The sequence below is a fragment of the Ambystoma mexicanum genome, chromosome 1q (genome assembly GCF_040938575.1).
Source record: "Ambystoma mexicanum isolate Mex_15411 chromosome 1q, UKY_AmexF1_1, whole genome shotgun sequence".
NCBI classification, from domain to species: Eukaryota; Metazoa; Chordata; class Amphibia; order Caudata; family Ambystomatidae; genus Ambystoma; species Ambystoma mexicanum.
The window spans coordinates 235,809,867-235,828,587 of record NC_090922.1 but is presented as its reverse complement, the minus strand read 5'-3'; the positions used below and the strand labels follow the sequence as shown (position 1 = coordinate 235,828,587).

General features: G+C 47.4%; 1 protein-coding gene across 4 annotated transcripts in view; it reads left to right on the top strand.

Moving 5' to 3' along the window:
- CNOT3 (CCR4-NOT transcription complex subunit 3) overlaps nt 1-18,721 on the top strand; it is a 1,293,124-nt gene that overhangs the window by 563,803 nt on the left and 710,600 nt on the right. For all 4 annotated transcript variants that reach the window (XM_069637964.1, XM_069637947.1, XM_069637956.1 and 1 more), the window contains exon 9: nt 8,015-8,237. In XM_069637964.1, coding sequence (XP_069494065.1) covers nt 8,015-8,237 — 223 coding nt within the window. The remainder of the gene's footprint in view (nt 1-8,014; nt 8,238-18,721) is intronic.

Sequence of the window (18,721 nt, the reverse complement as noted above, 5' to 3'; positions counted from 1 at the left end):
CTCCGGCTGCATCATGCGCTGTCATCGGTTGGCAAACCGATCGTTGCCCGGCCGTCCGAGAGCTCATTTGAGCAGAGCGATCGCTGCTACCATGGCCTTCTTGTCTGGTGTGCCCCTGCTGGACATCTGCAGGGCTGCTACGTGGAGGTCGACGCACACCTTCACGAGATTCTACTGCGTCGACCGGGATTCCAGGGAGGAGTCCAGAGTCGGCCAAGCGGTGCTGCGCAACCTGTTCGCTTAAGGTGAGCCTGGTGAGGAGGTATGAAATGCTTAATGTTGAGCCTTTGCCACCTCCCGTGGTTGTGCATGTGTGTACTGCTTGTTAGGCAGAAACCTGTGCAGTTCCCTCTGGGACCACTGCAAAAGATTTAAGACTGCAGGTGGTTGGCAGTAAACCCAATTGGTAGCAGTCTGTACCACCCAGGTTTACCTGGTAGCTGTGGCTGAGCAGTCAGACTTCTCTCAAGAAGAGTTAGGCAGTATACAGAGTATTCACAATAGGTCAAAAGAACACAGTAGAACAAGTAAACACTGACCAGAGCTTGGTGTAAAAGAGAGATAATTATTTATTTAAAAACACATCTAGTTAAACATACTGGCATATCAGGCAGTTCAAAAACACGGTCACTAAAAGATATACACTCCCTTCAACGATTATTAGACAAGTCTTAAGTAAAGCAATACTTCTTTTCAGACAGCGGTGAGCGCTTAACGAAGATGGCACTCTAATCAATCGGTTAAAAAGGGAGAGAAAGGCAGAGCAAAGATTGAAACGGATCCCAACACTTTCGGAAGAACACAGTAGGAGAAGAAGGCAGGTTAAAACCGTAAAGTAAAAGTTAACAAGGCCGGACCCACTTTAAGAGGCTCCGGTCGAAATGTGTCCAAGGTCAAAAGGTTAAGTGCCCAAAAGTCTCGCAATAGTTTCAGAAGGAGTTGGATCAACAGAAAGGGACCAGTTAGATGGTCAAGGCGGCCAGCCCAGTCCAGAAGGTTAAGGGATTATTGTTACTTTGTAGCAATCTTTAGAAAGGGAGGCCTGGCGGACACGCTACCTTAAAATGGCGAGAACGCTCCAGCGGGGGCAGTTGTTCCTGGCAGCGGGTGCAAGTCGGTGCTTCGTCCGGGGGAGGAGAGGATCTTGTCGGGGAGGAAAGCAGGGGTCCGTTGCACTGCCAGGGAAGAAACCATCCGCGGAGTTCTCGTTTAAAAGGAGCGGTCCTTTGATTCGCGGTCCAGTGGTAAGTGGCTATCCGGTTGCCGGGGTGCTTGGCACGGGCAATTCGACCACAAGACGTCCTGGTATGCGAGAAAAGAAGGTAAACTGGTTGTGCCCACCAGTCAGGGGAAGAAGACTCTCCAGCAGGGAGATCTCCTCTGTCGTTGTGAAGTGGTGAGTCGGTTCAGCAGGGCTCCACCCGTGGTGTTGTCGTAGCAGGTTGGCTCAGCTTCTCCCTCGTCGGATTTTCAGGTCCTGTGGCGACTTCTGAAGTTCCAGTCCCAAAAGCCCTGCTTTTATGCAGCACACCCCCATTCACTCAGCGTAGCTGTCAATCAAATATGCTAAGTGGTGAGCCAGCCGGCTCACCACTTGGGCCAATCACACAAGAGTGCGACTTGAGTTACCAAGGTAACTCAGTCAAGGGTGCCTAAACCCCCTCCCACACCTCCTGTGGTACCCAGACAGAGTGGCACCACTTTTGGAGGCTTCTGTGGAGAAGCCAGCCAAAAAGTGGAACAAAGGGCTCGACCTTTAGTTTGGAGTTACAGAGGCGAACACAAACGCCATTTTAAAACAGAGTCCTGGCAGAAAATACCAACCGGTGCATTAATATTAAATGAATAAACCAGTGGTATGTTAGAGGCTATGTTAAAACGTATTGGCCTCGAACAATGGGAAAATCCCATAGATATATATTTGCGGTTGAATATAAAAAGTAGTACCCATGGCCACCAGCCAAAACTCGATGAGGGGGGACGGGACAGTGCCCCCTCGAATAACAGACCCAGGGGCAATCGAATTGCCCCTACCAGTATGTCCACAATATGATGGTCTGTACTGGTTCTGTTAGTAATTTGGGACTAGTAAAGCCAATGGTGACTTTACATGCCCTGGGAGACAGTAGTCTGTCCCAGGGTATGGAGTCTATGGTGGGGGGTCACTATGACACCCAGGTGTTCTGCACGGAGGGTGCTGTGTAACACACCTAGAAAAAACATGAGACCCTATGGAGTAAAAGGCCCCATAGCCCATGACACACATTAACATTCAAAGGAACACCGCAATCATGTCCAAGAGTGGGAGAAAAAGAGTGCCACTCTTGGCAGGAGTAAAAACAAACCCCAGAAATCCAGCAAAGCTGCTGGGGGACTCACTAGGTTAGGAAAGTCAGCCTAAACAGAGAATTCTCCCTAACACTGCTATGTATTCTTGTATTCATGAGCATGTGAATCCATGCCAGACCCCATAATGGAGAAGGAACACGTTATTTACCTGTAACTGTTCTCCAGCATGGGTCTGGTATGGATTCACATGCAAACCCTCTCTCCTACCCCTCTGCGGCTCTTCACTTGGTCATACTGCCACTTTACGTGCTACCAAATCTGAAGATGGCTGCCAGAGGCGGGGCTTAGGCAGAGGGCAGTCATTGCCTGGGGGCAGTATGACCCAGAGACCAGCGATTGGTTACTTCTAAGAAAGACAGATCAGAAATGAAACGGATACTGATTTTTTTCTTTACCGAGGATTCCCATCCTGACGGGGAATATTCATGAGCATGTGAATCCATGTCAGACCCATGCTAGAGAACAACTGTAACAGGTAAGTAACTTGTTCCTTCCTCCTCTAGCCAGGAGACAAAAGTTGCAAAAGCTGTGTTGCATACTGTACATCTTTAAAGGGAAACATTTCATTTTACTCCTGCCTCCCTTATATACTACTGCTAGGGGAGTCTATCAAAGATAAGGAATACGTCGGAGGGCACAATCCCTTCGAAGAACAAGTTACTTACCAAATAGTAACGCTCTTTCGATGGGATGTTTTCCCCCACAGTATCTTAGGTTAGCGGAAAATGTTTGTGGTGGATGCTTCGTTGTGTTGCATCTCTGGACCGACCTCTGGATTCCTTGGTTTGATGACTGAAGGCAGGACAATGGACTGGATCTCTCTTCAGCAGTCTCGAGGGAAGATCTCTGGCACGACTTTCAGCAACTTCTTTGGTCATGCTGTGGTTTTGGTGCAGCTTCTGCTGCACCAAAAAAGGACTGATTTGCCCAGTCAATCTTTGCTTCCTGCTGTCCCACTCTCTGATGAGGGAGTCTGGGTGAGTTGGATCTTATCTCTGGAGTGTCCTTGAGGGCTCGGGAAAGATTTGGACAGATTCAGCCTTGCCACTGTTAGCTAGAAACCTGTGCAGTTCCCTTAGGGACCACTGCAAAAGATTTAAGACTACAGGTGTTGGCAGTAAACCCACTTGGTAGCAGTCTGTACCACCCAGATTTACCTGGTAGCTGTGGCTGAGCAGTCGGACTTCCCTCAAGAAGAGTTAGGCAGTATGCAAAGTATACACAATAGGCACTCAGATACAACAATACAAGCAAACACTGACCAGAGCTTTGGTATCAAAGTATATAATTATTTATTTAAAAACACACTGTTGAAAACACTCCAGCACTCTTATTGTAAAATATTCTAAACACAGTTACTATTATAATATATACACCCCTTTTTCCTTATCAGATAAGTCACTGTGAAACACCACTTATTTTCATACAGAAGTGAGCGCTTAAATAGATGGCACTCCAATACGTTTGTGAGAAAGGGAGGGAAAAAGACAGAATATGGAAAGGTACACCACTCTAAGATTCAGGAACACTTTTAGCAAGGCAGAAGAGCAAAAGTCACTGGTGAGCCAAAGTCCAAAGGCTGGGCCCACTCTTAGAGAGAGCAGAGCACAAATGCGCCCAAGATCACACAGTTACACTAGGCTTAGAAAGTCTTGCAGAGGGTTCAAAAAGAGTTTAGAGAGGCTTAGGAAAGTTTATCCAGGGTGTCCCAGGCTAACCCAGGTCGAAAGCCGGGGGCTAAATCTACCCCGTAAAGCCGGTAGCCGGGGAAGCCAGGCGGGACACAGTACCTTAAGTGGGAAGGATCCTCCAGCGGTGGCAGTTGTTCCTGGTAGTGGGTGCAAGTTGGTCGTTGTCCAGGGGAAGAGAAGATCTCGACTTGGAGGAAAGATGAAGGTTGTTGCACTGACAGGACAGAAACCAGCCGTGGAGTTTTCCAGTTAAAGGTGGTACCTTTCGTCGCAGTAAAACGTGGTATCCCGGTTGCCGGGGTGCTTGGCACAGGCAAGGCGGCCACGAGGTACGTCGGGAAGGCGAAAAGACGGTCAAACTGGTTATCCCCACCAGTCAAAGGAAGAAGACTCTCCGGCGGGAGATCTCCTCTGTCGTTGGGAAAAAGTGGTGAGACGGTCCAGCAGGGCTCCACCGGTGGTGGTGTTGTGGCAGGTCGGCTCAGCTTCTCCCTCGTCGGATTCTTAGGTCCTGTGGCGACTTCTGAAGTTCCAGTCCCCAAAGCCCTGCTTTTATGCAGCCAACCCCCATTCACACAGCCTAGCTGTCAATCAAACATGCTAAGTGGTGAGCCGGCCGGCTCACCACTTGGGCCAATCAGGATGGAGTGCGACTTGAGTTGCCTAGGCAACTCAGTCCAGGGTGCCTAAATTCCCCTCCACCCCTCCTAAGTACCCCAGACAGAGTGGGACCACTTTGGAGGGCTTCTGTGGAGAAGCCCGCCAAAAAGTGGAACAAAGGGCTCGACTTGAGTTGGAGTCACAGAAGAGAACACAAACTCCATTTTAGAATCAAGTTTTGGCAAAAAATACCAACCGGAGAATTAATTTTAATTAAATAAACCGGCGGTATGTTCGAGGCTACCGTAAATAATTAAATAAAGATAGTAGCCTAAAACAATGGGAAATCCCATAGGAAAATATTCGCGGTTGAATATAAAAAGTAGTATCCACTGCCACCAGCCAAAACTCGATCAGGGGGGACGGAGACATGCCCCCTCGACTAACAGACCCTGGGGCAATCGAATTGCCCCAGTCAGTACGTCCACAATATGATGGTTTGTACTGGTTCTGTTCAGAATTTAAGACTAGTAAAGTCAATGGTGACTTTACATGCTTGGGAGACGGTCAGTCCCAGGGTATGGAGTCTATACTGGGGGGGTCACTATGACACCCCTGTGTCACTGCACTGAGGGTGCTGTGTAACACACATCACAAAAACACATGAAGCCCTATGGAGTAAAAGACCCCATAGCCCATTAAACACATCTAGATTCAAAGAAACACACTCAAATCATGTCCAAGAGTGAGGGTAAAAGAGTCTCACTTTTGCCAGGAGAAAAAAATAAACCCCAAAAATCCAGCAAAGCTGCTGGGGGACTCACTAGGTTAGGAAACTCAGCCTAAACAGAGAATTCTCTCTAACATCCACAGCGATGCACTCGAAATGGGCAGCAGGTCTCCTGGAATTGGCGTTCAGCAGCTCTGGAAACTCGCATGACCTCGGGAGATGGCTCAAATCAAAGTTAGTCTTAGGACTGGTTGTTCCCAACCGCCAGGGAAGGAGTCGTCCTCTTCAGAGCTGCTTTCTCAGACAGATTGTGATCAGGACAGCAGTGGTCGCTTCATGGTGTTGCATGGGGTCTGCAGGCGTCTCTGGTTGACGTCTTAAGTTACTTTAGCTTCCAGTGATCGACTTGCTTTTCATTCAGGAGCCTTGCCTTTTTATACAGTTACAGCACACACTCCTCTGACAATCTCTCTCAGCGATTTACAGAAAGGGGCATTTGGCTGTCCAATCCGGACAGCCAAGACCCTCGATGGGAGCTGGTTCTATATAGGCACTCTGGCAGACAAAGGACAGGGGGGGGGTGGAAAACTCCTCCACCACTTCCTGCCTGCCCAGACACTCTGGTGCCTAAGCAGGACACCCAAGGGTTCCAGGCAAAAGACTCTCACCGGCCTCACCATCCCAGAATGGTAGAAGAAAGGCTAACAAAGAACCAAGCTAGTAATGGCGAAAAATGGAGGGAGGCCCCATGTTGGTACTTGGATGCCCCTATTATGCACTGCTGAGGCTCTGGACATAGTTTGTGGTATAAGAATTACACAATAGTTAATCGAACACATCCACTGCCAACAGCCATAACTAGGAAATTGTCTGTGACTAAAGCATCACAGGAGCAGAGCGAAGAGGGATACTATGTACCCTTTGGTACTCCACATAAGGTGGTGTGTGCGCTCATCTCTCGGACTATAACTTTTTTAAGAGATCCTAAGTATCTCTCTCCATTTAAGAACTGAAGTTACTCTATGGTAAAGAAAAAGCATCTCAAAGGACGACCCCAAGTTACCCCAGCAACACTGCCCATAAGGAGCTGTGTGCTGCAATAGTAAAATATAGATTCCTTTGAAGTACTATGGAGAAAATGGACTCTACAGTACAGCTAAGATACAAAGAATATAGTTCCAAAAGACAGAGCCCACAAGAATGAATTGGTAGAAAAAGGATCCACTCGTCCAGGATTAAAGAAAGGGCCAGAAGTCAAGCAAAAAATGCTGGGTGGGTCTCACTAGGAGAGAGGACGAAGCATAAAAATGTCTCCCTAACACTGAAAAGCACCCTTGTTCATTGAGTCTTGTAGAGACTGCTGCCTGCGGTTTTGTGCTTATTGGCATTCCTTTGGTTCACCCTGCACACAGGATCTCTTTCCCCCCCCCCCCCTGCACCAACAAAGACTTCCTCTCTTTATTGTAGGAACGCGGTTATCACAATAAATACAGTACCCTTCAGCCCCCATAATGTTCCCAGACCATCTGGTTCATGCACTGCTAGTTTCTCATCTGAGCCCTCTGGGACCTCTGACCTGAGTGAAAGGGCCATCTGCACGTGGAATTCTACCACCTTGGTGTCACAGCAGACTCCTCCTCAGTCCCCTGACAACATCTCTGGGGCTTCAGGCTGAGGCCCTCGTTGGCACTGCAGCACCTGCCTCCCCCCTCCCCTCTCCAATGGTCCCTTCAGCTCCTCACTGTCAAGATGAAATGCTGTAATGCACATGCTCAGAACAGGTCTTTAGCTCCATGAAGCTTCCGTGTGAAGCTCAACTCTTGCCCAAATCGCTCTAAAGCCCTGCAAAATAGATGCTGCCAAAATGCTTAATTAAAGGTAAGTGCTGAACTAGCATTTCTGGTGCACTTGAATTTGGTGGCTATGGTAGATCGTGGCTAACTGGTGCATCATATTTTCTTTAATTTAGTTTTTGTGCAGGCATCCAGATATACCCAAATGGCATTTTGATGCGAATCAGACCTACAGAAAGGCCAACTATTCTACTCTGCCATTGTATTTTGTGTTCCATAGCTCGGGGATCATGTGTTTTTTGAATAGCTTAGGTGTTTTTTGTTAAATGTATGTAATCATTGATACGCTATAGAAATGTTTTAAGCTGCAGTGGTTCTCTTAGGAGTGATGCATTTTCTTTTCATGTTTATATTGCTGTATGTATCCTGTAATGTTGACCGATGAAGACATCTTGGAGACACCCTTTGCAAGCTATTTTATTACTTGGAGTTCTTAAGCGCTTAGGGATATTAGACAGTCGATGTAAACACATAATGTTGTATTTGGGATCATTTCCGAAGAGCTGCCAGAAGGGAGCGAACTACATTATGGAGGTCTCAAAAATGTGCTTTTTTTCTATGTATGCTTCTTTTTTCATGTTTGGATACTTGATAGTCTTAAAATGGCTTGTCATCATGTTATTAGGAAGTAATGTATCATGCAGCTGTTTATCTTCCTTTGTCCAGAAAAACGTGTAGCTTTCCCTAGCAGAAATTCAAATTGAAGCCCAACCATGATCATTTCCTTAATATTTTTTACCTCTGAATCAAACGTTGGGTATTTTTGGTTAATTTTCTCTTATTTATGTTAGCAAAAGCAGGATCGGATAGAGGGTCTAAAGCGGCACATAGAAAAACATCGGTACCATATACGAATGCTTGAGACAATCCTGCGCATGCTCGACAATGACTCCATCGTAGTAGATTCCATACGGAAGATTAAGGATGATGTGGAGTACTACGTTGACTCCTCACAAGACCCGGACTTCGAAGAGAACGAGTTCCTCTATGATGACCTCGACTTAGAAGACATTCGTAAGTAGCCGTGGACGAAAGTGATATTTCTTGAACAAATGTTGCCATTTTTATAGCTTGTACGCTCCAGACTGAAGTTAAAGATTGCCGTGTAGTTGGTATTAAAATAATTGTTTGACTGGACAGCAATGCATTGATGAATGAGACAAAAGGTGTTTTTGTAATGTGATCCCTTTAAGATGTTGACTTCAACTGCAGAGTGTACATTAATTCCAACCGCCTTTCAAATTGTATTATGCAGGTTTTGGATCCTCTCAACCTGTATTTGTACCTTCCCGTTAGGCTGTGAATCAGAAAAACCTGTAGTGTGTGTGGTTTCCATCATAGACAGCTGCGTGGTTTCTCAAAGTATGCACACGCTCTCTCAAGCATTGTACATTGAAAAATATAATCCATTTACAGTTTGTGCACAGGTGTTTTCTCCACAAAAAGTAACAATGCAATGCGTAAGTATTTTTTAAAAGGTTGTTAGGATAGCTCTTTTCTGAAGTCCTAGTCCCCCAAACACCCCCCCCCCCCCCCCGCCCCAAGGTGCTTTGTAAAACTCTACCTTGGGCAATACAGTAAACTCCAAATCTTAATATAGACATGTACTGCATATTTTGGTAGCATGAACAGAGCAGGCAGACTTATCTTGGGAGGGAGATTGGGCTGTAGGTGAGGTCAAAGAACCTGTAGCATTCATTTGGTCCAAAGATACACTGATGTATTGTAAACCTGTTTTCTCCAGCATGTTGTCTGGCATGGATTCACATGCTCATGAATATTACCTGTCAGGCCGGGGATCCTCGGTAAAAGAAAAAAGTTTCACTTTCACTTACAAACGGTCTTTCTCCTCTAAACCAATTACAGTACTCTGGGTCATACTGCCCCAGCCAATGACTGCCCTATCCCTAAGCCCCTCCTCTGGCAGCCATCTTCAGATTTTTACTGCACGGTCAAGTGTTGGGCATCCTAGAGTTTTGCGATGTGAGCTATTCTACGGTTTTCACATTTTTCTACTGGAAAAGTTCTATTTTTGTCAAAAAGAGCCTATGTGCTCTTCTCTCCATCTGCCGACAAACCGCAAACCGCTGGTCAGTAAATTTTAACGTCTCTCAAGGGCAAGGATCGTCTAGTTTAATCAAAATTTTCAGAAAGGCCATCAGGCATACTGTTAGGCAAGTTAGTATGTAGTAACCCAGTGGGAGACTTCACCAGCCCTGTCGTCTTGGCAATAGGTAACCCAACATTTGCTATAGGCCTGTACTACACAAGTTGGCAGAGTGACTGAGCAGCCAATTTAATCTCAAGAGGGGTCAATGTGAGCTGTAGGGATGTGTAACAGAAGTTCACAGTGACAGGTAATCAAATAACACTTCTACTTAAGGTTGCCTGATTAAAATAATAATTTAACCGTCGGTTTTAAAATAAGCCTCCTTTAGAAGGAAGCAATATGCACCACTTAAATACACTGCAAGAATGCACTTGTTCAGTTAAGTAGATAACCTTTTGTGATGATGCACAGATACTTCCTACACCCTGAGGTGACTTCAATAGTTAGGACACTGTGGACATTGTTATCACTTTTCACACTTGTATTGTATTCTTGAAGATATGGTAAAAAGGTTAGGGACGGAAACCCTCGATTGGGTGGCCGACCTAAATTGCAACCTCTCCATGAATTCCAATTATCCATTGCCGTGGACTGACCATTTGATTACCTTCACTATGGAAATAGACAAACAGACACAAACATGACTATAGCCCCTCAACCTACAAGGAACAAAAAAGATATCACGATGGACAGGCTTTTACCACGTATCCTGCCTTCATTGAGCCATATATCATCTACAGACCCTAACACATTAGTTGACATTTCCAATACAACTATGTCCAAAGCACTAGACTCTATCGCACCTCTCAAACTGCGTAAAAGCAAACCACAAGCACTTCCAAACGCTTGCTTCACCCCTCATTTAAAAGAACTTAGACAAAAAAAGAAAATTGGAACCGTATGGCGTCATACTCCATCTGCAGAAAATAAAATGTTCCTGACTCAATTAGCTGACTATTACAAAAAATAAGTAATTAACACTAAGAAATACCTTTACAACGACAGGATTGCTAAAGCCAGCTCTAACACAAAGGAGCTCTTTACCATACTAAGAGAAATGGAGGCACCCATCCCTCCAGCTGATAGTACACCAGACTTTGTCTTTAGTTATATTAACATCCAGAATGCTTTAGCCAACAAAATTGTACTCCTTCAAGGAAAGATTGCGAATAAGAAATCCTCTTACCAAACATGATACGCAGTCTCAGACTGCCAAAACTCTAACTAATAAACCAGACCAATTTAAATTCCCTAGTCTCCATCCTTGAAGTGGAGAAAATGATCTCCTCCCTGAAGCCATCTAGATGCCAGGGCGACAACTGCCCAGCACAATTAAAGATGCAGCAAGAGACCTGTCACCATTTATCACCAAACTCATTAATGCATCGTTTTCAACTACTATTGTCCCAAGTAACCTGAAAGAATCCTGGGTCCTACCTTTGCTGAAAAAACAAACCTTCGACCCAGCCATTCCAACCAACTACAGGCCTATCATGATGGTGCCCTTCCTTCTAAAGATACTTGACAGAGTAGCGTACATTCAGATACAGCAATACCTGGAAACAAATCACCTCCTCGGCACCCGCCACTGAGGTTTCAGGCCGCAACACGTTACTGAAACTGCACTGATTGACTTAAAAACACAAATTGAGGCACTCGCAGACAAAGGGAAAACTGCCATGCTGCTCCTCCTTGATTTGTCAGCTTCTTTTGACTTTGTGGACAATGAAGTCCTTTGCAAACACCTTGCCTCAGCGGCACACTTCTCCAAGGACACCGTAACGTGGGTTCAACCATTCCTGAACAATTGAACTATGCGGGTCTTCTCCGCCTCAGACTTGGCAGATCCTATCTCCATAACATGCAGTGTTCCACAAGGCTCATGCGTTTGTCCCACCATGTACAATATCTTTACGAAGCCACTGTTTGACAAATTGGACAATCTGGGTGTCACCTATACTAACTACGCAGATGACACCCAGATCCTCATACCCCCTTCGGGCAATTACACTTCCGACATGGCTCTTGTGTACAAAATCGACCTCATTCAGGCATGGATGGCCACACATGGCCTCTGCCTGAATGACGATAAGACCAAACGTCTAATACTAGGCACCCCGGCCAACCTTATACTCAATAACAAATACTCCTCCTTCAACATTGAAGGTAACTCTATCAAGATTGTAAAGGAAGTAAAATCGCTTTGATTTTACCTTGACTCCACCCTAACCATGAGCAAACAAGTCAACTCTTTAGCATCCACATCCGCATACACATGCAAACTAATCAGGGCCTGCAGACCCTATCTATCCCCAACTATTTGCATTACCCTTGCAAATGCCCTCATACTTTCAAGATTGGACTATTGTAATGCTCTCTACTTGGGGGCTAACAAGTACATATTAAACAAAATCCAAACGTTACAAATCACGCCCTAAGAACAGCACCAAACATCCCAAATAAAGATCACATATCAGTGATTAGAAGATAAAACCAGTGGCCGTCAATTAAAGACAGAATTCTGCTAAAAACGACTTTTGACCCACAAATGCCTCAACAATGCCGCACCACGGTACCTGTCCGACCGGATAGGCAAAAAAATTAGCAATCGCCTGACTAGGTCCTCTAACTCATGCTACCTCCAGCATACCGTGCTTCAATCAAGCCAAATTTGGCGGTAGAAGCTTCCCAGTTATGGCAGCACAAACATGGAACTCACTCCCCTACTCACTCCGGGCTGATCAAACATACCCTCGTTTCAGACGCAACATACAGAAATGGGTTAGAACCAATGACGCTCACCCTACAATTTAGTGCTAATATCCTGCTAAGCTAGTATCTACCATCATATAAATCTGCAATTGAAATTACACGTTAGATTGCTTTTCTGTAATGTAACTATATTGTAATGTAACTGTATTTCTGATGTTTGTTAATCTGCTTAGAATCACATGCTGTGCATAGGTCCGACATCCAGTGGTCACTGCGGAGTATTGCATTTTGTTTTTCGTAGTCGAAAAGGGACGTCGACAAGGCGTGTCTGAAACACTATCCCTATAGTGACGTGCGTTGTACCCACAATCCCTCACGCGTCGAGGTCCCTCAGATTGTTTTTTTCCGCCCAGCTACTGGTCGCCTTTACGCGGAGCTCCTCGAGAGACATTGCAGATTTCATCTCCTCGACCTTTGGTCGTTTTTCCTATTTAATATAGAACATATCGATCCCTCCCTCGACGCTGTTGTGAAGCTGTCTCCGCCGAGCAAGATCTTCGACGTACGGGACGAGCGGAGGAGATCCTTCGGCGTTGCCGAACACGTGGCCTGGCCTCGCAGGCCATATACAGTAGGGAGAGTGGGGGTCGTGGGACATCTCTGGTTCTTTTCTGAGAATGCCTTTCCTTTTCCCCTTCCTTTCCCTTGGGGTGGTTATCACAATTTATTGCCTCGGCTATGGAGAGGACACCCTTTAGGTTTTGCCCGCTTTGCAAGGGCAAGTTTACTTGGAAGGACAAGCATTCACGGTGTAACCGCTGCTTGCCCCTCGATCACAAAGAGGAGGGTTGCACGGCTTGTCGGCTTCTTAAGCCAAAGACTCTAAAAGACCGTAGGGTCAAGAGGTGGGCGGCCTACGCTATGTCAAAGGCCGATGCTTCACCCACCGTTGCTACCACCGACAGTGACGAGGAACGTGATAACAGGACCTCCGCTACGGAAGTCGAAAACCCCCCTAAAGAGCGCTCACGCGCTTCGTCGTCTGTCCCCGGCCCCGACGGGCTCGGCTCACGCCCTGCTTATGGGGATGAACACCCCGGCGACATTGACGCACACAAGTCCACACATAAGCACACAACCCATGGCTCTTATTCGTCGAAGGCGAAGAGAGCATCAGCCCCCAAGGAGACGCAGGTTCCACCGGCGGCCTCCTCGGACCGTTCGGGTTCGAAGCCCCTCTCGCAGCCGCGACCAGCGACTGGGCTTTCGGCAAATAAGGGCGCCGCCCCCAAATCATCGGCCGGCGCGCATCAGCAGAAAGGGCATGCCACCGTAGAGCGATCGACACCCGTAACGTCGAAACCACAGCCCTCCGCTGACAAACGAGTCGCTGAGAGCTTGGCGAGGATCGTGGTAGCCGACGCCCACAAGCGTACGCCGAAAGACACGTCAAGTGCTACGCAAAGGTCGAAAGACACGCCGAAAAAGCCAGAAGAAAGGCAGGGACTACCCCTTCAGTCGAAGGGACCCCCGACACACCTGAAGGCTTTTCGGAGGGCGACGGGACACTTTCCTCGACGTTGTGGGAGAGGTCGAGCCGTTTTCAGCTACAAGACACTATTTTTCCCCCGCTAGACCGCTCAGGGGTACCCCATGAAACCATGGAAAGGCTTCATCTCTGCATGGAAAGAATGGAGAGGTTTATGAATACCCAGAACCCTCCCACTCCCAAGAGAACAAGAGAAGGGCCTCAGGAGGACCCCAGGGCCAAGATTTCGAGACAGGACACAGCCTCAGACTTCCATAGTGTGTATGACCTCACTGGGGAGGAACATTACTTGGAGGAGGAGGATGATTTTATGGACGATGAAGAGGAACGGAACCAGGAGGAAGGTCTGGAAGACAGCCCAGACTTGGTAGGAGAAGGCTTCGGAGAAAATCCAGGAGAAGGACCTTCTCGCCCCTGGCAATCCCCATCAGTATATTCCGACACTGATGTCCTGAACCTAAATCCTCCTGACAATTCACCTGTTAGAAACACGTCTCCCATTGACGATCAGCCCACATTCAATGCCCTGTTGCGCAGAACAGCAGCACATTTCGAACTGGACACTGGGGAGCTCTCTCCCGAATTAGACTTTGTAGAAAGAGTAATTAAGGAGAAACCCCCGGTCAGTCAGACCATTCCCCTCCTCGCTTCGGTGAAGAGAAGAATCATCCCCTCGCTGTCCACACCCGCACTAATCAGAGGGGTTAATCCTAGAATTGAAAAACTTTTTACTCCTTCACCCTCAGACCCGCTGTACATCAGAGGACATTCCATCCCGGATTCCCTGGTAGTAACCAGTACAAGAAAGAGGGCAGGGGTACCACTTTCCACCAGTGAGGCACCACCTGACAAGGAGGGCAAGAGGTTATATGCCCTTGCAAAAAGAGTTACATCCTCGGCTGCCTTTTTGGCTAGAATTGCGAACAACAATTCTTTGCTCGCTAGCTATGCGGACGCGCAGTGGGCCAAACTGCGCAAAGACGCCGAAGAAGCGCCGGAACCTCTACGTACACGCCTGCTAACAACTATTGGCGAAGGAACCCAGGTCAACCAGAGTATTGTAAAAAACTCTCTGGATGCTGCAGAAACAGCGGGACGTTCCCTGGTTCAGGGAATACTCCTAAAACGCCACGTATGGCTGCGCAACTCAGGGTTCAAACCGGAGACACAGGCGTCTTTAATAAATAAACCTGTTGAAGACTCAAACCTCTTCGGGAAAGCGGTGGATGAGGCTCTGGAGATGGCTAAAAAAGAGTTCGATACTATCAAAACTCTTGACCAAATCTCTAAGCCCTCTACCAGACGCGGCTATGGCAACAAACGCTTTTTTCGTGGCCAACGCCAACAACAAAACCAGCAGCAACAGTACCCTGCCACCAATTTCCAAACCAATAGTGGCCAGTACAGCCAAAGAGGCCAGCGCCGGGGCAAAGGAAGAGGTTGGGGGTCCACCCCCAGAGGCTCCCAAGCCCCCAACAACACCAAGTGACGCGAAGATTCGCGTCCCCTCCCATGCAACACCGTTCGGGGGCCGGATAACATCCTTTCTTCCAGCATGGGTGGGTATAACGTCAGACCGCTGGGTACTTTCCACCGTAGCCCACGGATACTGCATCGAATTCAACAGTTCCCCAACATACAAACCCCCGAGGGGACGACGCATGACACCGGAACATCTTGCCATCCTTCTCCAAGAAGTACAACAACTGCTGGAAAAAGGAGCCATAGAGGTCGTGCCTCTATCTCAGGTAACGGAAGGTATTTATTCGGTGTACTTCCTTGTACCCAAAAAGGATCTAACCATGCGCCCTGTATTAGATCTGCGCCCAGCGAACAAGTTTATCAAACCCCAAAAGTTTCGTATGGTGACCTTACAGGAAGTGATCCCACTGCTATCACAGGGAGATTACATGACATTAGACATGAAAGATGCATACTTTCATATTTTAATGTTGCCAGCGCACAGAAAATACCTCAGGTTCATGATAGAGGGCAAACACTACCAGTTCAGAGTGCTACCCTTCGGCATAGCATCAGCACCAAGGGTATTCACGAAGGTGCTGGCAGTGGCAGCGGCCCACCTGCGCAGGTTGTCCATCCCAGTTTACCCTTACCTCGACGACTGGCTCATAACAGGGGATTCTTACGAAACATGCTTCTCCAATACCCAAAAGACTGTAGACCTTTTGTTCCAGTTGGGCTTCTCCATCAACGAAAAGAAGTCCAGCCTAGACCCCAGCCAAATCAAACAATTCCTAGGGGCTCTAATTCAAACAAAGGACGGCCTCGTCTTCCCCTCCAAAGAGAGGGTCCAAAACATGCTGTTTCAGATCCCTCAATATGTGACCGGTCGAGAGGTGACGGTACGCAAAGCAATGCGCTTGCTAGGCATGATGGCGTTGTATATTTATTTGGTACCTCACGCGCGCCTGCGCATGCGCCCAATGCAAGAGTGGCTCAACAGCCAGTGGTGTCAGGCCAGCGGACTATGGGACGATCTAGTGGTGGTCTCGCAGGCCTTGGTTCTCTCGCTACGGTGGTGGACAAAGGAAAACCTGGGAAAAGGGAAACCCTTTGCCACACCCGCGGCGGACGCCACTCTAACCACAGACGCATCCCTCACAGGATGGGGGGCTCACCTATCCCATCAGACTGCTCACGGAGTGTGGACTCCGAACGTAGCATCCAAACACATCAATCTACTGGAGCTACTAGCGGTGTTCAAGGCGCTAAAAGCCTTCCAGGAACACCTACAAGGCAGGACAGTGATGGTCCTTACAGACAGCACCACAGCCATGTATTACATCAACAAGCAGGGGGGAACCCACTCTCCAGGACTGTCCAAACTGGCCCAAAATATATGGAAGTGGGCTCTCAAACAAGACATGTTCCTACTGTCACAACATGTACCAGGGGAACTCAATCTGCTGGCAGACAAACTCAGCAGAGATTTCCCCCTGCCAGAAGTGTACGAATGGCGACTGCACGAAGACATCGTCTTCGATGTCTTCACACAATGGGGATTCCCAGAAATAGACCTGTTCGCAACCCTGGAGAACTCACAATGCCTAAGTTACGCCTCCAGGTACCCCCAGAACCAATCCAAGGGGAACGGTCTGTCGATACAATGGTCAGGGAAATTTGTTTACGCTTTTCCCCCGACTCCCCGTCTCAACAAAGTGGTGCACAAGATGCACCAGGATCAAGTAACCATGATACTGGTGGCCCCAATGTGGGCCCGACAGCCATGGTTCGCTCACTTGATGGAGATGTCTCTATCTCCCCCAGTGAAACTCCCCTGCCCGTACAACATGCTGTCACAAGACAAGGGCAGGACCCTGCATCCATGCCCCCAGAACATGAACTTAGCAGCTTGGCTCCTGAGATCATAGTATTCGGCCATCTACAGCTCCGGCAAAGATGCATGGACATCCTCAAAGAAGCCAGAAAACCTAACACTCGCCACTGCTATTCTAGCAAATGGAAGAGGTTTGTCATCTGTTGCAGGGGTAAGAGCATCAACCCGATTGACTGCTCTCCCACACATATTGTTCTATACCTGACCCACCTATTGGATTCAGGTCTAGTGTTCAATTCCATTAAAGTCCACGTAGCGGCACTTTCTGCATACACCACTTCCCAACTCAAGGTGTCGTGGTGGAAGATCCCTGTTATAAAGGCCTTCATGGAGGGAGTAAAGAGAATACACCCCCCGATAGCTGACCCAGCTCCCGGATGGAACCTTAATGTGGTACTTACCAGACTCATGGGCTCACCCTTCGAACCCATGCACAAAGCATCTCTTAAACACCTCACTATTAAAACTGCTTTTTTAATAGCTATCACCTCCATCAGGAGATTATGTGAACTTCAGGCTCTTTCTGTTTTAGACCCCTTCGTTACAGTTCACAGAGATAAGGTGGTTCTACGCACTCACCCTAGGTTTGCTCCGAAATTCATCTCAAAATTCCACGTAAACCAGTCTATAGAACTACCAGCGTTCTTTCAAAATCCTTCCAACTTGGGAGAAAAAACTCTGCACACACTAGATGTGCGCAGAGCGGTCATGTTCTACATGGAAAGAACCAGACCACTGAGGAAGACTAATCAGATCTTCGTCTCGGTGGCAGCAGGAAGAGAAGGGGCTGCAGTTTCAAAGTCCACTATCTCTAGATGGATTGTTCAATGCATCACTCTCTGCTATACTCTTGCTAAGAGAGAACTGCCCTTTAGGCCAAGAGCACATTCTACTCGAGGCACGGGGGCGTCCATAGCATTCATTGCAAATGTTCCCCTTGAGTCCATCTGCAAAGCGGCTACCTGGAGTTCTGTGCACACCTTTACAAAACACTACTGTCTAGATGCACATTCTAGATCTGACTCCCAGGTGGGACAGGCAGTATTAAGACATCTTTTCTCTACTGTTCCTTCTCATAACCCACCGCCAACTCCGGGTACTGCTCGCTAGTCTATGCACAGCATGTGATTCTAAGCAGATTAACAAACATCAGAAGACAATGCATTACTTAGCGTAAAATCATTTCTGATGGTTGTATCTGCTTAGATTCACATGCGCCCACCCTTCCTCCCCGCTCGGATGGAAGGAACATAGACTTCCTTTTATATATCTCTCTTTTCTGTACTCACTCACGCCTAGAAGGCTCCCTCAGGGCAGAAAAATACAAACAGAGGGACCTCGACGCGTGAGGGATTGTGGGTACAACGCACGTCACTATAGGGATAGTGTTTCAGACACGCCTTGTCGACGTCCCTTTTCGACTACGAAAAACAAAATGCAATACTCCGCAGTGACCACTGGATGTCGGACCTATGCACAGCATGTGAATCTAAGCAGATACAACCATCAGAAATGCTTTTACAGCAGGTAATGCATTGTCATAGCTTGTAATTATACTGTAATTCTCTATATCACCAACCCCAAAGTCTCCTTGTACTGCTTGCGCCCAGTTACCTTCAGGTTTGGTGCGCCATACAAAAACAAACAAAGGTTAACAAGTTTCTCAAACACCTAAGCACTTTTCAATCCCCAATGAAATATAGGTTAACCCTTTCCCAGCAATACAAGTTGGGTATGTATGACTTTTTGGAGGGACAGTTAAACACAGT